The following is a 27,319-nucleotide window of genomic DNA, read 5'->3' on the forward strand; positions in this document are numbered from 1 at the left end:
CCAGAAGATGTGTTCTCCGTTTGCAGCCCGTCACCACACTCGCATTCCGCAGTGGGCACAATGTTATATCTACTTAAGCTTGCTTTAAGATTGGAGTGGCCTGCTCTCATACGGTTTATTGACAAGAAGGCACGATGGTTCATTTTTATCTCGCGGAACCAGGAAGCTGGAATGTGCTGCTACCTAGTGATACGTATAGAAATAACTTGCATCCATTACAGCTGTTTTACTTCCAGTCTTGACCTATTTACTGACCCCCCTCGTAAGGCACTCAATTCGATTTAATTCACGTTTTTCTTCTGACTCACTTTAATCCTTTATAAACAACAGTGGTCACCATATTTACCGTCTACTTTAATATTAGAATGGTCTAGATTTTTCCTCGTAGTGTATTTATGCGCTTCTTAGGATTTACAAGATGAAAAGCCATGATTTCCTGAAACATCATTTGCCATTTGGTCTTCACATTGGAGACACCCTTGGTTTCATACGCGGTAGGAACTGATATATCAGAATTATTTAGAAGGGCTTTAAAATTTTATGATCTCAATTTCTTTTCCTGATCTGAAGAATTTATATATTTCCAAAGGTGATATCCATCAAAGTCGCGAGTTCATATTCCTTTCTCGTATCAGAATAATCGAATGTATACAGCTCTTCGCAATCTACTTCATCATCTTGGGTTCACATATTTTCGCTGACTCTGTCTTCTAAAGCACATCATAGCTACATTTTTCCCATAATCTAAAGGCGCGTCCACATTACTCGTGTTCGCCAGGCTTGTGCTCGTCGGGAGACTGGTCTGGCTTTTACTTGTACTCGTAAATCTTCGTCCACACTACTTCAGTTGCTCGCCAGGCTTCGGCGAGTGAGGATCCGTATATTTACTCGTAGTGTGTATAGGCTGTAGTCGTATTTTAATTTATTGGCTATAGTTTTTTAAATTAAAAATTTGCTTGTCTCGTGACTTGTCATATCGTCCACATTACTCGCGAGCATAACGAGTCACACGAGCACGAGCACGAGTAATTTGGACGCGCCTTAAGAGACTGCTTTTCAAAATCGAGTGCAATATTTGACATAATTATCCTTTATACTATACTAGCAAGACGAGACAATAACATTTGCAGAAATGTGTTCATTAAATACACAAATACAAGCTGTCATATTTGTCATTGTTGAATGTTATCTCGACAGAAAGTTGCAGACCAGCACCACACATGTAGAAGTTGAGGTTCTCACAGCTGGGATATACAGCCGGGTAGCCCGTTGAAAGTTTCGGAGAAATATGGCCCCTCTCTTCACGACAATTACCGTCTGCTTTCGCTCTGGTTTCTTGCCCTGCTTATTCTTCCACCGTGACGATGCAGGCGATATATATTGACCTTTCCTCTTGGGTCACTCTTTACACCATGTTTCATAAAAACTGTCACAGGTGTTCAAGCAAGGTCAATCCTCGGATATTTGAGATGCTGCAATGTTAGTATTACATAAGGGAGAGATTCATGAAATAATCCTTTGAGAATCTCTCAGGTGCCATGATGAATATAACAAGTTTCATGTAGACTGGTTCAGGCATTCAGAAGTTGGAGGGGGTGGGGGCGGAAAGGAGTTACACATAAATACACAGACACAGAGAGCAAGGTGATTTCATGATCTTTGTTGTTTGCATCCTGTTGTGTGTAATTAAGGGTACTAACTTCGTTATCAACACGACAATCTTTGAGCAAATAAAACTAACAGTATAGGGTGTCCGGATGTAAGGTATCCAAAATAAAAAATGTATATCTCAAAAACAGTCTTGCACATATCCTGTTTATGTGACCGGAAAGAAAAACTCCGAAATTTATTTTTATATATCCGGCTTACGAGCATACGCCGCCACATTTTTGCCACCAAGTTAGGAATCACCTGGACAGAGAGATGGCTGGGATATGAATTGGCAGAGGTGGACCAATCTCTTGGCCTTCTAGGTCGCTATATTTAACACCAGTGGATTTTTTCTTGTGGGGTTATGTGATGAACATTGTGTACCAGGTTAAGATCAATGACCTTCAGCACCTGAAAGCCTGCATAATGGACGCTACAGTAACAGCAAATATGCTTCAAGTATGGATATTTGTCGTGCCACCAAGGGAGCCTACATTTAAATTTATTGAGAAAGTTATATACGCAGAAAATAAATGATAGTTTCCCTTTTTAATGGTGTAACCCATTAATGTGTATAATAAATTATTTCTGAGAAATTATGATTTTTTGGATACCTTTCTTCCGGACACCCTGTATTGACAACGGTATATATTCATTCAAACCACTTTAATATGATCACGTTGATCGAAACACACAGTGGTATAAATAATAGACCCAAAGATTAATGCATTTATATTAGCTTTATTTACTTACAGAATATTGTGTCGACGGCCACGTTTGTACCCTTAGTGATTTCATAAGCCAACTTCGATTTTATTGATTAAAGGAAAGTATGCTAAAACGAAGATCACAGTGGCCTCGCGGTCTAAGAAATGAACCACTTTCACTCACTCGAACATTGAGGTCTTGAGTTCGAATCCCACTTGAGGCATGGATGTCTGTCTGAATTTGTATTGTTCTGTATGTAGGCAGCGGTCTTGAGACGGGCTGATCCCCCGCCCAAGGAGACCTAACAACTGTGTATAGGATTACGAAAGTGAAGAAACAGCCAAGACTCAAGGGGCTTTAGAACAATAGAGAAAAAGGCTAACAACAACAAACTCGGTTAATAAGGAAGCTGGCGAAATATAACCTGTAATAATTAAACGGTCGTTAAACCAATTACAGACAAATACATAATTAATTACTTCCTGGTCGCACAGTGTGAATGTGCTGTTTGAAATTCAGTGTCGTGTTTTGTAACCGAAATTCCCAATGCATATTCGCAGATTTCGAGATCGTTTCTCAACCAGGATACCGGCCGTTCCAGCTAATGTTTATGAGAGCTCTCTACAGTTTCTTAAAGTGGACAATGGCATAAACGTAAAAAAGGTAAATGTATCCCTGTAACAGGCCGTGGAGACCCAAACGATTGTGAGACGTCGAGGCTCCCACATTTTCTAGACTGTGGTCTTACAGATGACAGTGAGGTTGACAGCATTACGCGCCGGCTGCCCTTTACCCCTAGGAAGATTCCTGGTACTCATTATCGTTAGAGACTGATTCGACCCCAGGGCCATAGCGCGGCTGGAACGATTAGGTCAATTAAAAATCAATACTTCGTCGGGATATAATGGCATAGTAATTTAAAATAGACAATGGGCATTACCCTCCGTGTCCTTATCAATTTACTGTCCATAACCCTTCTCTCACTCGAGGGATTTGGGGAGTTGTCCTAAGTTAAACTGATGCACCAACTATATAATAATCGAGTGGGCCGCGCCATAGCTCAAGCGGTTAGTCACTGGCTTCCCACCGCGGCTGGCCGGGTTCGATCCCGGGTCCGGTCAAGTGGGATTTGTGGTGGACAAAGAGGTGCTGGGGCGAGTTTTCCCCGAGTACTTGGGTTTCCCCTGCCAATCTTCATTCCACCAAATTCTCCATCATCATAATCACCCGGGGCAGGCTACAATAGGCCAATCAGTGGCCGTCGTGCCGAGTGGACCCAGTTGGACTTCACCCCCCACTAAGAGAACATAATAATCCAAAATAATACTTTTAAACGGTTAGAGTGGAGCGCAGTAGCAGAACTACATGACTAGGAGATACAATAATATGGCCATCTTAGGTCAGGTTCTCTACATACATTTCTTTTTTTCCTTGGCACTACAGCCCCAGTGGGCCTAGGCCCACCTCCGTGAACTTCTCCGTTCACTTCGGTTTTTTCTAAATCTTACACATTCGGTAGGACTCCTTGGGCGGTGATCAGCTCGTCGCAAGGCCTCAACCTGTACACAAACACAAAAAAACGTACACACACAAACTAAACATCCATGCCCTGAGTGGGTTTCGAACCCACGACCCCGGTTTCTAATCGAGCGAAGACAGTACATGCCTTAGACCGCTTGGCTACCGTAACCGGCTCTCTACATACATACCGACTTCAAATATTGGGCATTTTTATGCTACTGCAGATTACTTCATTGAAATCCCCTCGGAAATCACTGCGCCTGCGTAACAACTGAAGGCTATGAAGCCTTCTGGTGAAGCAGACTGGTCTGAATCACCTCCTAGCCCAGGATACATTTCGTTTCGCATGCAGGCCACCAGCGCATTCACTGCGGACTATATAACTGGCTTCATTCTGAACCTGACTTCGGCACTGCCAATTACATCCATGCGGCCAGCTCGATCCGATGTATTAATATTATTGGCTTCGTGACACATTTCACTGTGTGATATAGAGCCTATTTCAGTGCATTCGTTATGAAATAGATTTAAACTTTTTTGGCGAGCACGAGATTTGATAAAACGCTGATAAAGCAAGCTCTATGGGAAGTTAATGATATTAAATTTATAAGCAGAACTCTTCTTTTGAAACTTTGTAATTATCGCTAACCTGGACAAGAAATTCACCTCTTGTTTTTCTTCCTGAGATTCATCACCATGTTCACTAGACGCCAACTTTGGTCACCATCTTGAAACAGATGAATTCAGTTCGCATCCTCATATGTTATATGTGAAGGATTCATTCTTAGACCGCTTTCCTTGTTTTGCAAAATTAGAAGTAAGCTTATGAGATCACCTTCCTTTGTGTGTGTGTTTCTGTGTGTCTTTATGTGTATCCCCCTTTCATTATCACTTGAATGTCTGAACCAGTCATCCTGAAGCCATCTCAACGGCGTAATCAATATGTCCCTTCGATCAGAAGTACCAACATTACAACATCTCAAGTTGTGGTAGAAAAGGTAATGCTACTTAAATGCGTGAACCGATCGTCAAGGAACTTGGTACGTGTATCATGTCACGTGAGCCCGTTTCAACTGCCAACCTCATAAGTTTCTCCCACCAGTAATACCAAATTACAGCCTTTCAAATTGTTGAGCCAAAATTTAATTCATTTTTTTTTATTCAGAAACTTTACCAGTTTTCATGCAAATTGGTATGTACAATTCTTACCTTCTCAGCCTGTCACAATGGTGCAGTTTGTAATTTCTTAACATCAGTAACATCAAAATTTTTTGTCCTTTGCCACTGCAGCCCCAATTTGGGCTTTGGCCTACCTCCATGAAAGCCTCCATTTCACTTCAGTGTTTTGTTTTATTGCTAGTAGGGTGAGACTAAGTCCCTTGTACTGCGGCCACTTCTGGGCTATTGTACCAGCCCCAGATGATAGGTGAGGGTGATTGTGGAGCAATTGGTGGAATGAAGATTGGCAGGGGTAACCGAAGTACTCGGAGAAAACCTGCCCCAGCGCCACTTTGTCTACCACAAATCCCACTTGCCCAGACCCGGACTCGAACCCGGGCCGCCGCATTGGAAAGCCAGCGACTAACCGCTTGAACTATGGCGCGGTTTAGTTTGTCTTAAGACATTCGGTAGGACTCCTTGGGCGTGCGATCAACTCGTCGCAAGGCCTTCCTGTACAGAAACACAGAAAAACGCACACACACAGACACTGAACATCCATGCCCTGAGCGGGGTTCGAAATCACTATCCAGTGTTTCGAAAGAGCGAAGTCAGTGTATTTCAAAAACTGGCTCTGCCAAGTAGCCTCCTCTCTTTGGTATTCAGACTAAAATGTTGGATGAATTTGTCAGCGCTTTCATGCATGGTACATGTCTCATCCGCCCTGCTCTCCACATAATCGCCCTAGCAGTATTTTTGGAGGAAACGCAATGTAAAACTTCTCATTTTGCTACTTTCAGTGCTCTGTTCATTCCACTTCCTCGGCTCAATTATCACCTCGTCCCTCTCCCCTTAATTATAGAGACGCCAAAATGAGAATTTAACGACAGAAGAATATAAGCAGTGAGCCTTCATACGAGTACACGAGATGAGGATTACAGAAAATGTCTGAGGAATGAATGATGGGTTATTAGGATAACACACGACTGAAGAGCTGAGTCTTTCGGGATTTAACGAAAAGAGCAGAAGCGTCTGCTCACTGCCTGCTTCCTGTTGGTTTGTTGCTTGGCTTACATTTCAACCATGTAGGTGGAAGTAATATGTTACTCCGAAACGTCGGTTTACCTTTACCTGACTGTCCCAGCATATATTGCTCTTCAGAATAATCTCTGTGATATTTGGCATCCTACAAATATAGGAGTGATACAAGCAGTTTCAGAAGTCAGTTCTGAATTGGCACACACCAGAAGGCCTATCGGCGAATGGCTAAAGTAGTAGAAATTTAATAGTCACTTGTATTAATGACTTAAGACAGGGTTCGAATTGGTAATTGGATTTACTGACAGCGACTTACAGATCGTAAGTACAATTTATTGTAACAATCTAAGGATTGCTGCAATTATAACACATAAACAAAGTCTCCTATAACTGCTCGCACTAATCGTTGCTAGGTAACAGGTCTCAACAATGACTATGCCTTCACAATATCTTCACTGTCCGTTTCCTGGCAAAGGATTTTAACACAAAAACTATATAAGTCACATTCCAGAGATCACTGTACTGCAGCACATATAAAGTATTCTAATCACATGTTAAGTTTTCATAAGCTGACTTCTTGTACTCTTCTCATTCCCCAAGCTTCCTGCTTACTTGCTTACTTCCTTGCGTGCTTCTGCCGCTTACTACTCCTGCTTAGGAATTCTGCACAATTATAAAGATGGAGCACGGACACGCAACACAGAAAACACATACCATGTTTTCGATATCAAGTCAGTCCATTTGCGCGCCGTCACACGACCTCTGTCCACTCTTGTGTAACGTCACAGCGGACACAAGGGAAACATAGCTCCAGTATTTTTGGCCGCGGGTGTATTGCGAGCGTTTCTCAGAAACTGATTTATATGTCACAATATAGCTGTGAGTTTCGTTTCGTTTGCAAAATTTTTCATAGAAGTATTAAATGAGTCTTTATTGGTCGAGTGTTATGTTCAATACGCTCTGACACTGATAGAGGAAATGGAAAGATGGAAAAATGCTACTTGTTTACTTTCTACCATAAGGTCTATACTCGTATGTACGGGAAGAATATTATACAGGAGTTCTAGTAATGCTCACATGCTGCACGAAAACATGGGAAGTCACGGAGCAGTAGGTTATGTGTTTTCTTTTATCTGAGATAAAATATAACGTACCATACGAAATTTTTATTGTTGAAATTGATATCAGTGAATACATTTTTTAAAAAGCTATAAGAGAATTGGAGAAAGGTTTCCTGGAATTTTAGTTTCTTCGATCAAATAAAAAATTATTTTCAAGTTAGAAGTTTTCTGAATAATTCAGATTCTGTGATGTAACGACTACTTGAGGATATGCGAAATATATCTTGCTGCTTGCGTCTTGCTGATTGCTTGATTACTATACCTTAAAACCCTGATGACGTATGCAATAGTTTTCCTCTAAAACGTCGGTAAACTTTTACATAACTACTCTGCGTCACATCGCAGAAAGACGGTACTGTTCACAGCCACCGCTATGAAAGTTTTTACAGCAGAAGCGAAATGAAACATGGTGTAATCTTACTTGAGAAACGCCATGTAATTTTGGGGCTCGTTTAGTAACGGCGTCCGCGCTTTGTTCGGCGAAGTTTCCCAATTTAAAGCCATAAAAATTGACAGTGTTCAAACCTCCACGAGGGACATTTTGCTACTAGAGTGATTTTTTTTTTACCTTATATGTGACTTAGTATCGTGTCGCTGTGAAGTCTACCATCTGCTAGTTTATTTGTCAGAGGAGCCGTGGTTTCATTTTATTGTGCCCATAAATATTAAGAAAAACCGATACTGGATTTCAGAAAATTCTGAACTCATACATGACGTGACTTCACACGATATTGAAATTCTGCCGGCGCAGAAAGTATTATAGGGTCCTCGTCTCTTCAGAGGCAATCAATTCAAGATGATATTCTATACGAGTTCTGGTACGATTCTTCTAATAGAACGTGATGAGGATATGCATTCCTCCAACAATACGGAGCAAACGCTCTACTGCATGTAATTGGCTTAGTGTTCGGAGGCGTTCGAAACTAAAGAGAACGAGACACCGCACTCTTTACCCATACTACCCTGCTGTGAATCTAGAGTAATGGAAGATCATTGGTAACTTGAAATTTCGGCTGATAAAGTTCTGTGTTCGATTTTGTAATCAAGGTTATGAATATGAAGAATGCAGTCTTCTCGGATATGGCGCCTTGTAGATCTTGTGTGAACCTATGTTTCGGAGGAACGTATCGCCTCCATCTTCAGGGTAGATACGTTCCTCCGAAACGTTGGTTCACACAAGATCTGCACTGCGCCAAATTCCAGAATACAGCATTCTTCATAGTCACCGCAGTGAAATCCTGAAATCTTACAAGGTTATGAATACATAAGGGGCTATGAAAACAGGTGCGGAAAGTAAGCTCTCTTAGGAAGTGTAATTCCATGATCGCCTTACGTAACACATTTTATAGCCAAATAATCAGTCGTCCTTTATGGTCTTCACTTTCATCTCATCTGATTCTATGCGATTATTACATATTCTGACGTATCGACCCACTGCTAGGCAATGACTCAGTATACACGTTCCAGCGAACACGCAACAGTGGGAGCTGTGTTCTCTGTGCACCATGCTACAGCTCGTTGCTAGGTAGCACAGCAATTTTGACAACAGAAGATGTGTTTTCTACGTGGTCCGCGCCATAACCAGTGCTAGACAACAGAACTGTGAACATGCATCCCTAATAGGTGTTGCATATGTGGTTCTTGCCGAGCCTATATAACGAGAGTCTGTCTGTTTTCAACACCAAGACTGACTGACTGAGTGATCGTCAGTCGCAATGTGATTTTGACTTTGACTTTGAGCTAGATGAGATCAGGGAATTAGCACTGGAGAATTGGGTCCAGGTTTGGAGGTTCGGTATTCCAAGGTGACTGACCAAGAAATGGCAAGAAAGCATCATGGTGTGTTGAAGTGATAGTTCCTGTTATAAACCCATTGCTAGGAAACGGATAGCGTGTCCTAGTGATTTCTGAAGTGGGTAGATTAGCAGTAGCGCTGTAATTGATAGTGAATAAGAGATATTGTAAATTAAGTTGTAAACAAATCTCATCCAGAACGCGTTATTGTTTGTCACGGAGCCATAAACACATGACACGAAAAACTTTTAAAGGCAAGTTTTGTCAGAATAATCTACTCTCCGAGGATGAGCATCAAGAGTAGAGTGCTGTCCATTGTGGGACAAGAATTTACAGAGTTTCCCAGCAACATGTTAATGAGAAGTCAACAGCTGAAGGTCATGTTCAGCATTTGCTATAGCCTCAACTGATTTTTATGAAAAGAATTCATAAGTTAATTTCAGTCCGATGGCATGTTATTACAACAACATGTGGGGCGTCTGTGTGTTTCATTTATCATTAGTCGCATGATACTCAATGCGTCGCTAAAACATTCTCTAAACCAATTTGTGTACGAATAATTTTAGCGCATATGACACTTGATTCGTTAGTTTGAACTTCAATTTCCTTTGTAATGGGAAACTGACAAACCCCACCCACATGTTATGCACAAAGGATAAACCTGCTTACGGGGCTTCAACCCATTTCCCTTCAACATTAATTTCACAACTTTGTCGTGGCAAATGACTGGTTATTGGGTTTCGCTGTAACAATTCGGGCCATTCAGTGGCGAATTAACACGCGTTACGTGGAAGTAGAGTCTGAACTCAGACGTCGGCCATAACAATGAGTGCAGCGAAACTGGTACAGCCCATATTTCACTCCAACTGAGGAAAATATTTGCACCGAAGAGGGATGAAGTGACAGGAGGTTGGAGAAAACTGCATAATGAGGAGCTTCATAACTTGTATGCTTCGCCAAGTAATAATTAGAATGATTACATCAAGGAGGATGAGATAGGCAGGGCATGTACCACGAATGGGAGAGAGGAGGAATGCGTATAGGATATAGGTGGGGAAAGCCTGAAAGAAAGAGACCACTGGGAAGACCAAGGCGTAGATGGGTGGACAATTTTAAAATGGATATTAGAGAGATAGGATGGGACGGTGTGGATTGCACTGATCTGGCTCAGGGACAAGTGGAGGGCTCTTGTGAACACGGTAATGAACCTTCAGGTTCCATAAAATGCTGCGAAGTTCTTGAGTGGTTACACAATTGGCGGCTTCTCAAGAAGGACTCAGCTCCATGAGTGAGTTTGGTGTGAAATGAAAACTGCTCTCTTCCTGGACGTTACATCGTGTATTTTGGAAAAAAATAACGAAGTTTCGGAGGGACCTGCTGCCTCCATCTTCTCCGTTGAATGTTACGTCATAACATTGATAAGTTCGTACCATACTAGACGGTACATTCATGAAAACAGCATTCTTCATATTGCTGTGAAAACCTCAAATCCCACTATTTTCAGTGTCATTCGCTTAATTAAAGAAAATAAATTAAGGAAGTTTAATACCTAATATAGCATTTCAAAATGAATTTTAAATTTCTTAAAATAACCGCAAAATATATTGAGCCGTGATAGCGTATTCGGCATAGCGACTAGCTTCGGGCTGGACAACAGAGAAGTAGGAGTTCTAGTCCCGGTAGGGTAAAGAATTTTCTCTTCTTTATGTTGTTCAGACCGGCTCTGGGGTTCACTCACCCAACCTACTAGCTAATGGGTACCCGCAGGGTGTAAAGCAGCCGGGGCTTGAAGCTAACCACTCACCTCCAGCTAGGGCCGAGGTCAAGAAACTATGGATCTACACATCCATTTCCCAGTACGCCTTCATGGAGTAGTGCTTAATTAACTAAGCACAGATAATTTTACTTTTGTCTGCAAAATATAGTAGATAATCTTGCGCGTAAACTTCTGTAGCTAACACCTTGAAATTGTTTCTTAGAGGAAAGTGATTATATCTCGGACGGAAGCGACATAGAGTGTTTCTTTTTTATTAATAATATTTCCATTCACCATCTTGTTTCATTATAAGAGGCGTATTCTTTTAGAATTCCTTGGATTGAGGTGAAACTTTGCCAAAAGTTTGTGATTACTTCCATTCTTGTACTGTGCCCGAAGAAGAAGAAGAAGAAGAAGAAGAAGAAGAAGAAGAAGAAGAAGAAGAAGAAGAAGAAGAAGGAACGTAGGCGGAACGATATCTGTCTGGCAGAGCTCCAGTACTCGAGATTCCAGTGGAATTGCTGTTTAAATATTTGGAATTGCCCAACTGTTTCCGACATTGCAGAGTAGGAAGCAAGATTCTAGACAAACACGCATCTTTCTATTGTTATGGGCTGAAGTCAGTTAAAACCCTGCATGTTGACAATCCCTTTCCATACGTAGACGGTGAAGAGAGTCTTGGACGAGAGGCAGAAGCCTTTATATCAGTCCGCCATTTGAGATTTCTGTCTCTGAAACCACTTATCAGCCTCCTACAAAATTCAGTATAAAAATTCTACATACGTGTAAAATCTACCTGAAAGTTTTTATATATACTTCACTCTGGTCTGTGTAAAGAATGCATATGTTCTAGTTCCTCCACTCAAGCCAGTGGTAAGCATCGTGTGGCTCGTGTACCATGCAATGCACTAAATGAACCTAAAAATTACGCGTCAGTACTTTCAAGAGAAAACGACTTTTATCTGAAATTTAAATATGTGAACTTAAAATGTCGTATGTGGGGCCTACGGTCGTCTAAGTTGTAACGCCATGAAGTTCAGAGAGAGCCCGACGATTCGGAGATGAATGTTTCCCCCATCTTCAGTGTCGAATAGCAAGACAAGCAAGAGACCCCAGTAGAAGCAGACGGTAACCTGATATGAACGTCGAGCTATCTCCGAAACACTTGGCGCCACAACTGTGGCCTTCATAGTGACCTCCGTGGTAGCCTCAAATTCTACTTTTTGAAGTTGTGGACATGTACCTATATTAATACACTAGACTCAATGGAACTTCATACATTTGGGGGAGCAGGCCGTGCTAGTACATGACAACAGTGAGGGATGGAACTCACACGGCGACATCAGTCGTACAGAAAAATGTCGTACGATTTTTTGCCGTACAACCTACTTTTCACACTAGAGCGACCAAATACATTTCTTTGCTCTCCGCTGTCGTACGATAGATGTCGCATATCGTCAACGTATGAAAGCTAAGACTACACTTGAATTCTACTACTTGATGCGACATGAACCGTACGGACGTGGTACGACTGATGTCGCTGTGTGTGTTCCAGCCCTTAGCTTTTATACGTGACGACATGCGACATCTGCCGTACGACAGTCGGAGAACAAGGAAATGTATTTGGTCGCTCTAGTGTGAAAAGGAGGTCGTACGGCAAAGAAATCGTACATTTTTCCGTACGACCGATGTCGCTGTGTGTGTTCCAGCCCTGAGGTTGTGTGTCACTAGCTTAGGCTTACGTCAGTCTCAAGCCGAACTTTGCCAGATACCAGTGCGTTAAATACACCCCATCATTTGAATAAAAGACGTAACATTTCCTGTTTTGCCTTCCCCCCCCCCAAACGCTTCCATTGATATTCTGTATTCCCCGCCACTTTCCGTTTGTAGCCTACTTCCCTGAAGTAGGCTTGTGCCACTTCCACCCTGTTTCTGAGTACCCCCCGACCCCCACTCTAACATCACAATGCCTGAACCATTCTTTATGAAACTCAGTACATACCATGACAACTGATTCCATCCCAACGGCGTACTTCATAAATTCTTCCCATCAGTCTGTGTGTCTATATGTGTATCCCTCCTAAAGTTGCAAGGCAACGGTTCGGTAAACACGTTCCCCCGGCAACGAATGGACGCAAAAATAGGGTGCTACCGCTGATTTACCCAATTTACAGATCACCGTTTCACACGCAGTAGGATACTCAGTTTCCACTAGTCGTCTCCTAGCAACGGATCTCAACACGGAGACTAGCACTTCAAAGCGTATTCGGGAGGGCCGGATTCAAACCTCCGTTTGGAGACTAGCTACAGTTGATCACAGTTATCTTCAGTTTATTCAGCGAGTGTTTGGATTGATATCTTCAATTAAGTGACGACTGCTTCTTTCCACGCTCTTTATAATTAATTATTCTCTTATTATCCTTCCATTTGAAGGTGAGGAACCGAAGTAACATATACAAAAGCGGATGTAAAGAGAATAATGTTTCCTTGCAGATTTTACTTCCTTTCATACCACATATAAGAAATTTCCATATATGTTTTCTCTTTTGGGGTAATAATTATTCACGTTTCTTCTATAGAAGCACTTCATATCTTAATGGTTTGTCCACAAGATATAAGTCTTGATTTAACAACAAGACACCCCTTTCTGTATATGTTAGCTTTCTCACACAGTCCTTCCAGTATGCTCCAAAATCTAAAATTAGTGAATGCATGTGCATCCTCGAGGACTACCACCTTATCCTGGAGAGGAAGTTTGAGCATCCCAGTGGAATAATAATGCTTAAGCAACGTTGGAAAGTTTGTCCTTGTGCATAGTTAATTAAGCACTATTCCATGAAGACATATTTGGAGTGGAAGTGTAGCTCCACCATTTTTGACCTCAGCACTTGATGGAGGTGAATGTTCAGCTTCACGCTTCTGCCGCTTTATCCCTGAGTACAGCTGGTACATATTGGATAAGTGGGTTGGTGGGTCCCAGAACCGGTCTGGACGGTGTGGAGAAAATAAAACTCTTAACCCTGCCGAAATTCAAACACCGGCTCTCCAGCTCCTAGACCGTCGCTACACCGAACCGAGTTATCCAGACTACAAGGCCACAGTGCAGAGGATAGGGATGTATGTTATTCATTACTTCCTGACCCAGTGTACTCGTTCGAATGAGAAAGCTTTCGAACCAAAATTTCTTTCTTCTTTTGCAGATACATGGCCATAGTGCGACCGCTGCAGCACAGTTTGTCAAAGCGTCGAGCCAGACTCGCTCTGGTTGTTATCTGGCTGGCCAGCGGATTGCTCGCGGTGCCCTGTCTACTCTACTCTACAACCATGACAAGGAGGTAACATTTTTGGCGTTCCATGTCAAATAATTTGAACATACAACAGAATTTGTTTTATTAAATTATGCGAATGTTGCTGACCTGTGTCAGACCTGAGGTTCACATGACGGTGATTGTGAAGATTGCTATCTTTTGGGTTCAGACACCGTGTATTGTGGTGGACTTATTCCAGACTAGACGGGCTCACGTCCAAGATGACAATAGTCTTCAGATTTAAATATATAAGGATATCAAGAAAACAAAATTTGCAACTTACGGTAATTAAATCAGAGCTAATAAAACCTATATAACGACGTGTATTCCTATGGAAGTCAACCGACTTTTCGCAGAAACATGCCGCCTCCTTCTTCAAGATCGAAGAATAAACAAAGCAAGAAACCAGAATGAAGCCTTAGTAACTGCATAATCACCGCTCTGAGAACTGAAGTACCCTTCATGAAGTATTTTGTAATTAGTACATATACACAAGAACAGAAACCTGGATAGCTCAGTCGGTATAGCGACTGACTACGAGTTGGACGACCGAGGGGTCTGAGTTCGATTCCCGGTAGGGTCAAAAACTTTCTCTTCTCCTGGGGTCCACCCAACCTCCTATCCAACAGGTACCGGGGGCTGTTTCCCCGGGGGTAAAGCGGCCGTGACGTGAATCTGATTACTCACTTCTACTACTCCATACGCCTTCACGGCGTAGTGCTTAATTAGTTAAGCAGAAGGAAAATTTTAACCTTTACATATACACTAGAACAGCAAAATGAAGGAGAGCTCTCATTTCACAGTTACTTTAAAGACACAATTCTTTTACGACTGTGAGAGAAGATTTAAAATTTTGGTAGAAGGCGAATTTTCTACGCCAAGAAAAATGGCGACGGATGTTCCTCAAGGTTCCGTCCTTACCCAAATATTGTAGAGCCCCCACGTCACCTGGAACTCATCTTGCTCTCTTAGCGGACGATACCTGCATTTACGAGACAGAGAAACAAGAACATCGTGTTCTCTGCAAAATTCAACCCGTACTCGTTGCAGTGAATTCGTGGTGTGAGCGCTGGAACATAAAGATTAATGAAGGAGAAACTCAAGCCATATATTTCTCCAGAAAGCTTAGAGTCGGTGAGCATATACTGCAACCAAACGGACTAAACATTCTGTTTGTAAGAAATGTATGGTTGCCGTAGCATAGTTGGTTGAGGGGCTATGCTACAAGCCGGAAGGTCGCGGGTTCCAGTCCCGATGAGGTCATTGGATTTCTTTCAATTTACCTAATCCTTCCAGCCGCACTATGGCCCTGGGGCTCGATTCAGCCTCTAACAGAAATGAGTACAAGGAATTAATTAAATAATTTTCCTTGGGAATAAAGCGCGGCCAACGCTTATGGATGACAACCTTACCTCCATCTTTGAGCCGCTTGTCTAGATAACGTGGGACCCTCAATGTCTCACAACCCTATGGGCCTCAACGGTCTGGTACAGGGATAGCTTTACTTACTTACTTTACCTTCAACTAGTGCCAGCATCACAGAAACATGAATCTGTATATGCATATGACATAGTGTTTAATTAGTTAAGAACAGTGACAAGCTCTGATTAGGTCAGTTATGACTTACACGTGTCCCACCTGCGAGTATGAGGCGGACGCTCACCTCTTGAAACTGCATCGCCAGCAGAACAGAGTACATTGCGCTACTGGAAATCTTGACGGGCGCACACCAGCCCGCGAGTTGCAGGTGGCTTTCAAAATAACTTACGTATATGCCTACATAATTAAACTATGCAGGACATATACAGAAGTAGCCCTACACCACGTAAATCCAAATGAACATGATACTGGACAAGGAGAAGCGATGCACAAGAAGTATAAGAGACAAAATGGGCGGCAGTGAGGCCTACGACCGTTCAGGTGACTAACTGTAGTTTCAAAGTAGTTACATACGTTAAGGCAAAACCTGCTGCACAAGCCTGCATTGACAAAAACCCTCTGTATACCTTGCATAAATATTACTTAGTATACTGCCGTGAAAAGGGGTATACAGAGTGCATAGGGACCTGGATACCGTGACAGCGCGGATATACTCGTGCTGAAACTGCGGTTCAACAAACGTAGCGCCTACATAGAAAGACTGGCCCCTGTACAGTGCAGTGCAGTGCAGTGACACAGACCCCACAGTGACCTGGACACCGTGACAGCGCGGATATAGTCGTGCTGAAACTACGGTACAACAAACGTAGCGCTTACATTGAATGACTGATCCCTCCCTCTTCAAAGAGGAGGGCCCAATTCGAAACACGTACATGTGTGGGAGAAAACAAAAATCTTGACCATGGATCTCACAGAGACTGAAGACAGGAATGACTGTGCGGGGAAAAATACAGCACCAAATTAACCGACCGACCGAGGTCAATGATTCGACAGTCAGTTGGAGGTGGTGTTGGCGGTTATCGGTCTCAAGTTACATTGCTAGCAGCATTTACCTAGCAACGACTGATGAAGAAACAATATGTACGTGTAGTTACAGTATATATGTAAATCAGTAAAACTGTTTTAGGTATTCTTTATGAGTTGTAAGCATCCACTGAATCCAATTATAAATTCAACCTCTTGTATAATCGCTAAGACGTAACGAAATATTGTTAATGTGATTGAGTTTATGGCCGATTTCCTCGTTCTCTAAAGGGAAACTGCGAGAAGTTACGTAAAATAATATCAAGAAATATTCTTCAACTCCATTCCCAAATCATCATTTACAGCAAACTTCCTGTTCAATGGTGTGCAGCTACAATGAACTATGGAAGAGAAACACCACTCGATGTCACGTGCTCTATCCTCCTCACGTGTCAGTTTCAATATTATCCTTATTTCGTCTGCTAGGTGTACCAAATGGCTTCTTCCCATGAGGCTTTCTAATAAAAACTGTATATATCGTCATTGCAACTTCTACTGCCAGCAGTAACACCGCCTGTTCTCAAGCAACTTGTTGGGGCCAGCTTGAACTACGAGTACTTACATGCCGAAGCACGTATAGTTCCCATGCCCAGAGATAGGATCCGTGCCGCGACATGTGACTACTGTTCCTGAATATCACCGTCTTGATCACGTGTGCAGTTTGGGAGGTGAGTCTCGTCTTCAGCGTAGGCAAGATTGCTGTCGGTAACACGTGTTCTATTCTGTTCCTGTGCTGTGTCAACTAGGGTGAGAAGTGAGCTCCCGTTTGGAATACCGCATTTTCTAAATAGCTTCCTTGTCATCTTGAATTACTCACGGGTAAAGCGAAGCTCTCCTGGGCCTGCATTAAGCATCACGCAGTAAAGATGTATGGAGGAGTGTAGATGTAGCTCCACCATTCTTGACCTCTGCACTAGATGGAGGTAAGTGAGCAGATTCGCATCCCTGACACTTTACCCCCGGGGAAATATTCCCTTATGCACGCTGTGTAGGAGGTTCGTTTAAAATTTAAATGCTGATACAACTGAGTAGTTTATTTATTTCGCATGTGGCTTATTTAACGACGCTCTCAGTAGCTCAGAAGGAATAGGGATAATTCGGTCCTTATAGAGACGGGCTGCGGGCTAGACTGACGGGGTTCGATTCACAGTAGTGGTAGGGTTCTTCTCTTCTCCACAGCCTGTAGACTGGCTCTGGGGCTCACCCAGCCTCGTATCGAATGGGTATCGGGAATAAAGCGGCCGGAGCGTGAATCTGACCATACATTGTCATCTAGTGCCCAGGTCAAGAATGGTGGAACTGTAGATCCACTCCCTCATATATCTTCATGGCATAGTGCTTTTCTTTATTGCTAGTGTGGTGGGACTAAGTCCCTTGTACTGCGACCACTTTTGGCCTATTGTACCAGCCCCAGATGATGGGTGAGGGTGATTGTGGAGCAATTGCTGGAATGAAGACTGGCATGGGAAACCGAAGTACTCGGAGATAACCAGGCCCCAGCGCCACTTTGTCTACCACAAATCCCACTTGACCAGACCCGGGATCGAACCCGGGCCGCCGCGTTGGGAAGCCAGCGACTAACCGCTTGAGTTATGGCGCGGCCCTGGCATGGTGCTTACTTAAGTAAACATAGAGAAAACGTTATCTTTTTATGAATATCTCTTAATACACAGCATCCAATGAGGATTTATTTGGAAAGGACTTGGAAAGAGGTGGGACACGCGGTAGCATAGTTGGTTCAGGCCCTATGCTACAAACCGGAAGGTAGCGGGTTCGAGTCCCGATGAGGATATTTTCAATTGACCTAATCCTTCCAGCCGCACTATGGTCCTGGGGTCGACTCAACCTCTAACAGAAATGGATAGCAGGAATCGTCGTGGGCGGCCGGCGGCCGGCGCGTAAGACTGACCTCTCCACTATCTGTGAGCCGATTGTCAAGAAAATATGAGAGCCTCAACGGTCTGTTACAGGGATGGCTTAACTTTTACATTTACCATTCCTTGGAAAGAGCTATCCATGGCCTATTTCGAGGTACTGTCCCAGCATTTCCTAGAGGGGTCGAGGGAAGCCACAAGAAATTTAAGTGTTCCGTTTGAGTTTCGAAGACATGTCAGAAACATATTGAAAGCAGGAACAGTAACAACACAAAAACAAATTTTCACACGATAAGAAGTACAGAGTGCACTGTAAAGAGAGAGCGAGATCAGGATGTCACATTCAAGAAAGCAAGAAGTAATATGTAAAAACTAATACGTAATAACATATGTAAATAGTATTGCAAAGATATAAAACACAACAGCGGACCCAGAAAGATAAACACCTCCTAAAATACGCCATAAATAACAGAAATTTTCATTTTAAAGATGAGGGAATTTTCCAAAATTTAAAAATCTCTTTACAATTTTTCAGTAATTGCGTGTAGTGTGATTGTAATGATTAACACTAACGTCGATTCATATTAAGATATTTCAATAATGTGAGATATAGGCCGTGCCATAGCTCAAGCGGTTAGTCACTGGCTTCCCACCGCGGCGGCCCGGGTTCAATCCCGGGTCTGGTAGAGTGGGATTTGTGGTGGACAAATGGTGCTGAGGCAGGTTTTCTCCGAGTACTTCGGTTTCCCCTGCCAATCTTCATTCAACCAATTGCTCCACAATCACCCTCACCTATCATCTGGGGCTGGTACAATAGGACAGAAGTGGCCGCAGTACAAGAGACTTAGTCCCACCTTGCTAGCAAGAAAAAAATATGAGACATATTTAAAGAAGCTGCCTGAGGATGATCGAAAATATGCACCGAAAAAAGTAGCAGTTATTAAATAAAACCTATATAAACAGTTAGATTCGCTTATTTTGAAATATTTGATGTGCTGACTGCCAGAGTACCCCTATTGTTAGAAGAGACTTACTCATTTAAAAAGCCCCTCTATTGTTAAGAGTTATTTTGAATATTATATATGATACATTGTCAAGTCCCCTAATTGCATTGTTGACAATCTCAATTACAGCAGTAAGACGTCACTGACTCAAACGTATGGCGTCCAATTGTTGAGAAGTATGTGGAAGGAAGTATTCGTGGATTCATTTTAAAATACTATTCCGCCATTTGACCGGAAAGAATGAGGAAAATGAGTATAGACAATGTTTCAGCTGAATTCGAATGGGGTACTTCCAGTATAAGTCAGAATCTTTAGCACTTAAGGCGATTTTCTCAGTTTCGCAGCAGAAATACAATATTATTATCAATCTCTCTCTGGCTCTACAGCCCTTTGTTCGACTTTGGCCTCTTTATAGTTTCTTGATCTTTTACACAGTCGGAAACACTCCTTGGACGGGGGATGAGCCCGTAGTACACAGGACAGCACAAATACAGAATAAACACACACAGAAATCCAAGCCTCAAGTGGAATTGGAACCCACGATCCCGCGCGTCCACTGTGATCGACTCAACATGTTAATATGGGGCTTCGAATGCAACACTTTATGGTACTGAGCAGTGACCAGGAAACAGGGCGTGTCTAATTTTTAATTATAATAGTGGGGGGTGGAGTCCAACTGGGTCCACTAGGCACGTTGGCAAATCTTGGCCTATTGTACTTGCCCCGGGTGATTATGATGTTGGAGAAATAGGTGGAATGAAGATTGGCAGGTGAAACCGAAGTACTCGGTAAAAACCTGCCTCAGTGCCACTTTGTCTATCACAAATCCCACTTGACCAGACCAGGGCTCGAACCCGGGCGGCTGCAGTGGGAAGCCAGCGACTAACCCCTCGAGCTATGGAGCGGCCTAGGGCGTGCCTAAGTACCGTGCCTAGATCTGCTTAGATTATCACTGAAAATGGCTGGAAATGAAAGTAGCGACAAATCCAAGCGTGCGAACATCCCTGGGTAAACCGCGCGTATGGCAACACGAGTCGTAAAAAACTCCCTCCCCCTCAACCTCTTTCCTCCTGAGGAAGAGGTAATTTGCAGTCCCTTCATGTCTAACGCCATCACATTCTACCAACTACTTTAACGTAACTGGTTTAGCCTGAAGAGTGATCGTTAATTTCATTTCCCCGTAGCATTTATTGATTTATATGTAGGCGATCTAATGTTATTCCACACGCCAACTGCATTCGTTTTGCTGCATTTGATGCTGTACCGAGCTGGAGTGTGTGTCTACACGTGTATGAGTGACTATAGACGGGGTTTGGATTGATGAATGGATTTATTGCTCACCTATACACACGACTCGGAAGTTGAAGTATTTAAGGCGCCATAGCTAATCTCCACCATTCACAAATCACTACAGCATTCACTATGCCTTTCCCAGCCGTTCTCTGGTAACGGTTTCTAAGAATGGAGATTCTTCAGCTTCACACGCCGAGGTCCACTCTTCTCAGACTCGCGTACAGAGCTGACTAACCTAGCTTTATCCCTCCCTTATAACATCTCGGCACGGACCTCATATGAACACATTTTCCATTGTTATAGTCCAACTATTGCATTGTTAAGAATCTGCTGCCTAACAACGGGAACATATTTACCTAGCCGTTGCCCAGAAACGGTATCTGTACGGAACCTCCGCTTAGCAACGGGTTTTTAAGTCACAATATTTGCGTATACCTCCTTTACACAGCAGACGTACCTACTACCGAAATGACCATGACTGCAACATATGCTGATGACACCGCTGTTTTAGCAACCCATACGGATCCTGCTACGGCATCTAGATGTCTTCAAGAAAACCTACATGACATGCAAAAATGGCTAAGAAAGTGGAAGATCAAAGTCAATGAGAGCAAATCGGTCCAGGTAACATTTACTATGAAAAAAGGACAATGCCCGCCAGTTACACTAAATGACTCACAACTACCACAAGCAGATGAAGCCAAGTATCTTGGCATACATTTAGATCGCCGGGAAACATGGCGGAAACATATCTTCAGCAAAAGAAAACAATTGGGCCTGAAAACTCGGCAATTGTACTGGATAATCGGACGAAGATCACAACTATCTCTTAATAGCAAATTCCTACTCTACAAGGCAATACTCAAACCTATATGGACGTATGGAATATCACTGTGGGGAACAGCCAGCAATTCAAACCTGGAAATACTACAACGATTTCAGAACAAGATTCTCAGAGAAATAGTTGACGCGTCCTGGTATGTGCACAATACAGTGTTACATAAGGACTTAAGTGTATCTACAGTGCGAGAAGAAATTAAAAAGTGTAGTGCTAAGTACAGTCGGAGACTACAAGTACATCCAAACGAACTCGCAGCCTCACTACTAATCCATGAAGATGAAGTTAGGAGATTAAAAAGATTCAAGCCGTCAGACCTATCTGATAGATTTTAGCTAGTTTTAAGTGTATACATGCCACAAATCTTAAGGCATCTACTGGGATAACCTTATTAACACTGTTAATGACATAGTTACCTCAGTCACCAAAAGTGCTCATTGTCCTTAATTGGACAGATTGTATGAATCTATCTAAAAAAAAATATTTGCGTCTCCATATAATAAAAACTTATCAGTATATAAATTGACACTCAAGTCGGGGACTTCCTATCATTTCGTTTTGTTGTTGAAACAACATGGCGTAACGGAACCTGGCTCTGCGTTCATGATCAGGTAAAATTAAGGTAACTACTGTACTGGAAATACCTTGTCTTGGTGGTGGGGCTTGCGTCACTCTGTGACCTGGAGAGCTATGTCGGCGGTAGTTTAACTACCGGTAGGGTCACCCATGCCGAAAAGGTCAAAGAGTAGAGTCCAGACTAAAGGCCCCCATACACAAACAATTTGGTCTTCCGTTCGGCCTGCACAATTGAAGACTGAAAGGCAAACTGATGTGTGTGGTGTGGCCGGCCGGCCAATCGTGTGGACTGTTGGCCTGTAGGAAACCCATCAGTTCGTCAGTTCTACCTGCAGGACCGTAGCACGTGACGTGTGTGATTCAGCAATATAGGCTGAAAAACCGTGACTGTGGCATGAAGCCTGCCGGTTTATCTGCGCATGTACGGGGGGGGCCTAAGAGAGAGAGCCTGGTTCTCCAGGTTGTGGGTTGGGCACGAGGCTAACAACCTCATCCTGTATAACGGAATTTGTTCAGAAACTTAACAACCAGCCTCGGGTCATTATGCGTGTGTCTATTCCTATGGCAGCACGCATTGGTTGTGGAGACTGGTTGTAGAGGAGGCCAAGGCTCACCCAGGGCTGTAGCTCCGAGTGGTAGGTAGGTAGGTAGGTAGGTAGGTAGGTAGGTAGTACTATACTGGAAATATTGGATGGATACTGGTTCAGCGATAAACATAAACTCCGTCTATTGGGGGGCAGTAGAACATGTATCATACTTGTACACGTTGACAGAAGAAGGCCCAGTTTCCGAGAACTCGTATAGATCATAAAAGAGAAGGCGGAAAATGTCCGACTTGTGTGTCAGTCTGATAACACACTTCGTCAAAGAAAATATAAACTTTATTTTACGCCCATGCATTGTTTCAATACCACAGTGCCGAGGTTTGTAGTTGGTATACCGCATATTGTTAATTTTAATTACTTGAACAATTAATTAGGGATTTTTTAATTTATAATTGCTGTTGCAGGCTTGGTCTGTAATATGGAAATCATTTTGTATGTTGCATTGTTTATCTGAATTGAAGAGAGAGGAAACTTGCATTTGTCATTACACCCCTGAGAGAGAAATGCGTTCTTCAGCCTTCGGGCCTTCCAAATTCGCTCCCTATGACATAAATACAGTATGCGCCAAAATATCAGTACTGAAACTTGCGCTCGAACGCGCATGCCCGTGCAAACTGACATTGGTGTGATCAAGTGCGAGGACTCATAATTTCTTCATTTCCTTCTGAAAATGTCTGTGAGGCCGACGTTAGCAAATTAGGGTTTCCTGAACTTCGATCTGATTTATAGAGAAAGATTAATTCTTATCAGGAACGCGGTTTGTCTGAAAGACAAAAATTATTTGTGAATTGCGTCATTTCGCGAAAGATAAAACCCCGCAAAATAAATCAGAACAACTTCCCCTCTGACCCCATTTATTCCTCTCTAGCGTTCAGTTTCAGTTCCATTAACTTCTACAAAAGGGGATGACATTTAAAATACACGCAGATAAAACCGCTAGAATAAAAACATTCTCTTTGATATAGCATACTTATATTTGCAAACTATTAGATGTTATTCCACATACCAAAAGGAAAATGAAACATGGTTCGACATCTCACACCGTCGAACAGATACATAGTACGAAGATGAATCAGTAAATAGGCCACAAATTGATATGAGACGTAAAATATGTGATATTCGATCTGAAAAAAAAAAACTTTACTTCTCGACATGTCCTTCACCAACATTGATAAACTTTTCCCGTCACTTTACCATTACATCGAAACCTACGGCATAGACGTCTTTTTGGCTGTTGTCTCAGCCACTTCCGCACCTTCGTTTCAACCTCTTCATCATCAACGAAACGTTTACCACCGAGGTGGCAATTTCCCGACTCAGTTATGAACCGCTTTACGCGACAGATATTTCACGCTTTAAACCGGAAATATTTTATGAATATCCTCTGTATTCAGCCCTCTTGCCCACAGAAAACGCACAACAGAACACTGTTCTTCGACAGTACACTCGTCAAGTACCGTAGCCTTTTTGACTACTAAAACCAGCCTCTCAAAATGCGCATGCGCATCTGCTACCTAGACTGTCATGAAGGTCATGAAGCTGGACTGTGCTGCTACCTAGCGATATACACAGAGAACCTATTACTTCCATTACAGCTGTTTTACTTCTTTTGCGACCTCTTTACGGACTCTCCATTGTACGTTGGCTCTGGGACAAACGTCAAGGGATCACATAACATTAAGCTGAGCACGGCGCAGCAACAAAGTCGGATCTTAATGATAAGTTGTGGCTGGGTGTGTAAGAAGGCTAAAACGCTGTTCATCCTTAACCAATCAAGCAGCCAGCTAAAGACTGAACGGACTCCACTGAATGGAGTTCTCGATTTGACGTTAATAGAGGCTCTGAGAGTCAAGGAATTTGATACATACACTTTGCTGAACCCAAAGGTCCATTCCCATGCGTATAAGAGCTCACTACTGGGTTCTTCCTAAGCAAGACGAATTCAGTCCACATTCTCACAGTCTGTTCTTTAAGGCTCATTTTATTATTCCCACTTAGGATTTTCACCTAAAATTCTGTATGCATTCTCACCATTCCCATGCTTGCTACATGCGCCCCCGGTCTCATCGTCATTGTAAAATAATTATTTTAACATCACCAAGTCCCCAAGTTTCTGTATCCCTTTTCTTTAAATTAGGCCTATCCGCAGTGGTAAAATTCTGAGGAATTTCAAAGATTCTAAACGGTTAAATACAGAGACCATGCATTAAAAATTGTAGTTCTGTAAGAAGTTAAATCTTTATCTGGCGGGGAGTACTAAGACGGTCTTGTGTTGCTTCTCCTGAAAATCACTGCATTAATATTTACCATTTTTCTGTAAGTGAACAGAGCGGAAGGGGCAGGGGTGTAGCAGACTGAAGGACAGAGTTCTTTTATTGACTTCCAAAGGAACTCCAAAAGGAACATGTGTGAAAAACCAGACTTCAAAATATCGTGCCTTTTGTACGGCTACAGCAAAGTAGGTCAAGAAAGAAGCAGCTAGTTAAAAGTTCTAATAAAAGCAGCGTTCCAGAAGGAACTTATAAATTAGACCACTGTACATATTAGAGGGCTTTATAATTGGATTCATTTTAAATACAGTCTATGTAAAATATGAAAGCCATGGGAGTCTGGATGTAACGCTCGCAGAGACTAGGTTATACTCTAACTGCAATGTCCTTGTATGATTTCAGGTACGCCAACGAACAGACAAGGATTTTGTGCTACATGCAATGGCCAGACGGCAGATACCCAACATCCATGACGGAATATATGTAAGTCCTTATTCAGTTACATTAAGAAAACTTCATATGTTATCAAAAGATTTTAATATTTTGAAAGCTCGAAAATAAATTCAAATAATCGGGATATTGCATTATTGTCGCTTGTATAGGTGTGACTAATAAGACAGAGTTTGCATTAGATGATTGGATTTATTTGGTCACTCCTCGTAAAATCACTCGTAATCACAATTACAATTACAATAACTCACAGTGACTCTACAGCCGAACCCTTCTTCCCTGACTACCCTGGACTCATTCTGAATTGATTCTGTCTCTACTACTGGCTTCCACTGTCAAAGTCAAAGCTATAGTATGACCGACGGTCAGTCGGCCAGTCTAAATTGGTGTCAAGTGCCCATCTGGTGCTCACGACCAGATTTTTATTAGTCAGACAACTGCGCGTTTACTATTGCTGCTGGCCCTCGCCACCACAGTCATTCTCGGACCCAAGTCCAAGTCCAAGTAACATGGCGACTGCAGTCGCTATTTGTGTTGAAGATATGAATATGGTTAAAAAGTTGCAGAAACTTACTGTACAAACACAAATTACATTGTTCCTAAAATTAGTCGGCAATATTTTCATTATTTTGCTAATTATTCACCGTAAAGAACGTAAAGAAAGGTTCACATCAGATCATAAGATTATTCCTACGTTACTGTTTCGTATGATTAAAAATATTCTTCCCCTTTTTGGAGGGTGTCATTATATTCACTTGAAACAAATTAAAATAGCCGATGTTCTAAAATAAATTTTGCATAGATATAGTTCCGAGCAGGACATGAATCCCGAAAGTCGGATTAGTGAAATAGGAATACACGTTCATTTGCAAGGCAACGACTCGCTACACATAATCCCGCAGCAACGAATACGCAAACAACAATTGAATAAATTTATTGCTATGAAACGGCGCTGTAGATACGTTGTCCCAACAATAGAGATGCTGTATTTTCTGCATGATCCGTGCAAAACGGATATAAAAAAGAGTTATTTGAGTTTCGAGACACCAGCCTGCCCCAGCTTGTCGGCGAATTAGTGCCAACTTTAGCGGATAGAGGGAATCGCGTGGTAAGCGCAACGAATCCCCACCGCTGTTAATCTCGCTTTTCTAAACCGGAGCTGCTATTTCCTTGAAATAGCTCCTCAATTATCCCCACGAGGCTGAGTGGACCCCATTCCAGACTCACTACTTACTTACTCATGGAGCTGAGCCCTTCTTGAGGAGTCGCCAATTCTGAAGCTACTCAAGAATTTCACAGCATTTTATGGAACCCGAAGGTTCATCACCGTGTTCACAAGAGCCCTCCACTGGTCCCTATCCTGATCCAGATCTATCCAATGCATACCATCCCATCCTATCTCTCTAAGATCCATTCTAATATTGTCCACCCACCTACGCCTTGGTCTTCCCAGCGGTCTCTTTCCTTCTGGCTATCCCACCAATATCAAATATGCATTCCTCTTCTCCCCCATTCGTGCGACATGACGTGCCCACCTCATCATCCTTGACATGATCATTCTGATTATACTTGGAAAAGAGTACAAGTTATGAAGCTCCCCATTACGCAGTTTTCTCCAACCTCCTGTCACTTCATCTATCTTGGGTCCAAATATTCTCCTCAACACCCTGTTCTCAAACACCCTCAGTCTATGTTCCTCCCTTAATGTCAGAGACCAAGTTTCACAACCATACATCACAGCCGGCAAACTTATAACTTGGTATATTCTAATTTTTATATTTTTGGACAACAGACGAGAAGACAAAAGGTTCTGGACTGAATGGTAGCAAGCATTACCCGAGTTCAATCAATTTCCTCCTGAATCGGGTTTCGATCTGTTATCGTTGTTCCCA

The 27,319-nt window shown here is 42.5% G+C and overlaps 1 protein-coding gene across 1 annotated transcript in view; it reads left to right on the top strand.

Annotated features, from left to right (window-relative positions):
* Positions 1-27,319, top strand: part of LOC111862094 (tachykinin-like peptides receptor 86C) — a 170,754-nt gene that overhangs the window by 116,161 nt on the left and 27,274 nt on the right. The window contains exons 3-4 of the mRNA XM_033750548.1: positions 13,947-14,081; positions 25,380-25,460. Coding sequence (XP_033606439.1) covers positions 13,947-14,081; positions 25,380-25,460 — 216 coding nt within the window. The remainder of the gene's footprint in view (positions 1-13,946; positions 14,082-25,379; positions 25,461-27,319) is intronic.

This window comes from Cryptotermes secundus, unplaced genomic scaffold (assembly GCF_002891405.2).
Source record: "Cryptotermes secundus unplaced genomic scaffold, Csec_1.0 scaffold535, whole genome shotgun sequence".
NCBI classification, from domain to species: domain Eukaryota; kingdom Metazoa; phylum Arthropoda; class Insecta; order Blattodea; family Kalotermitidae; genus Cryptotermes; species Cryptotermes secundus.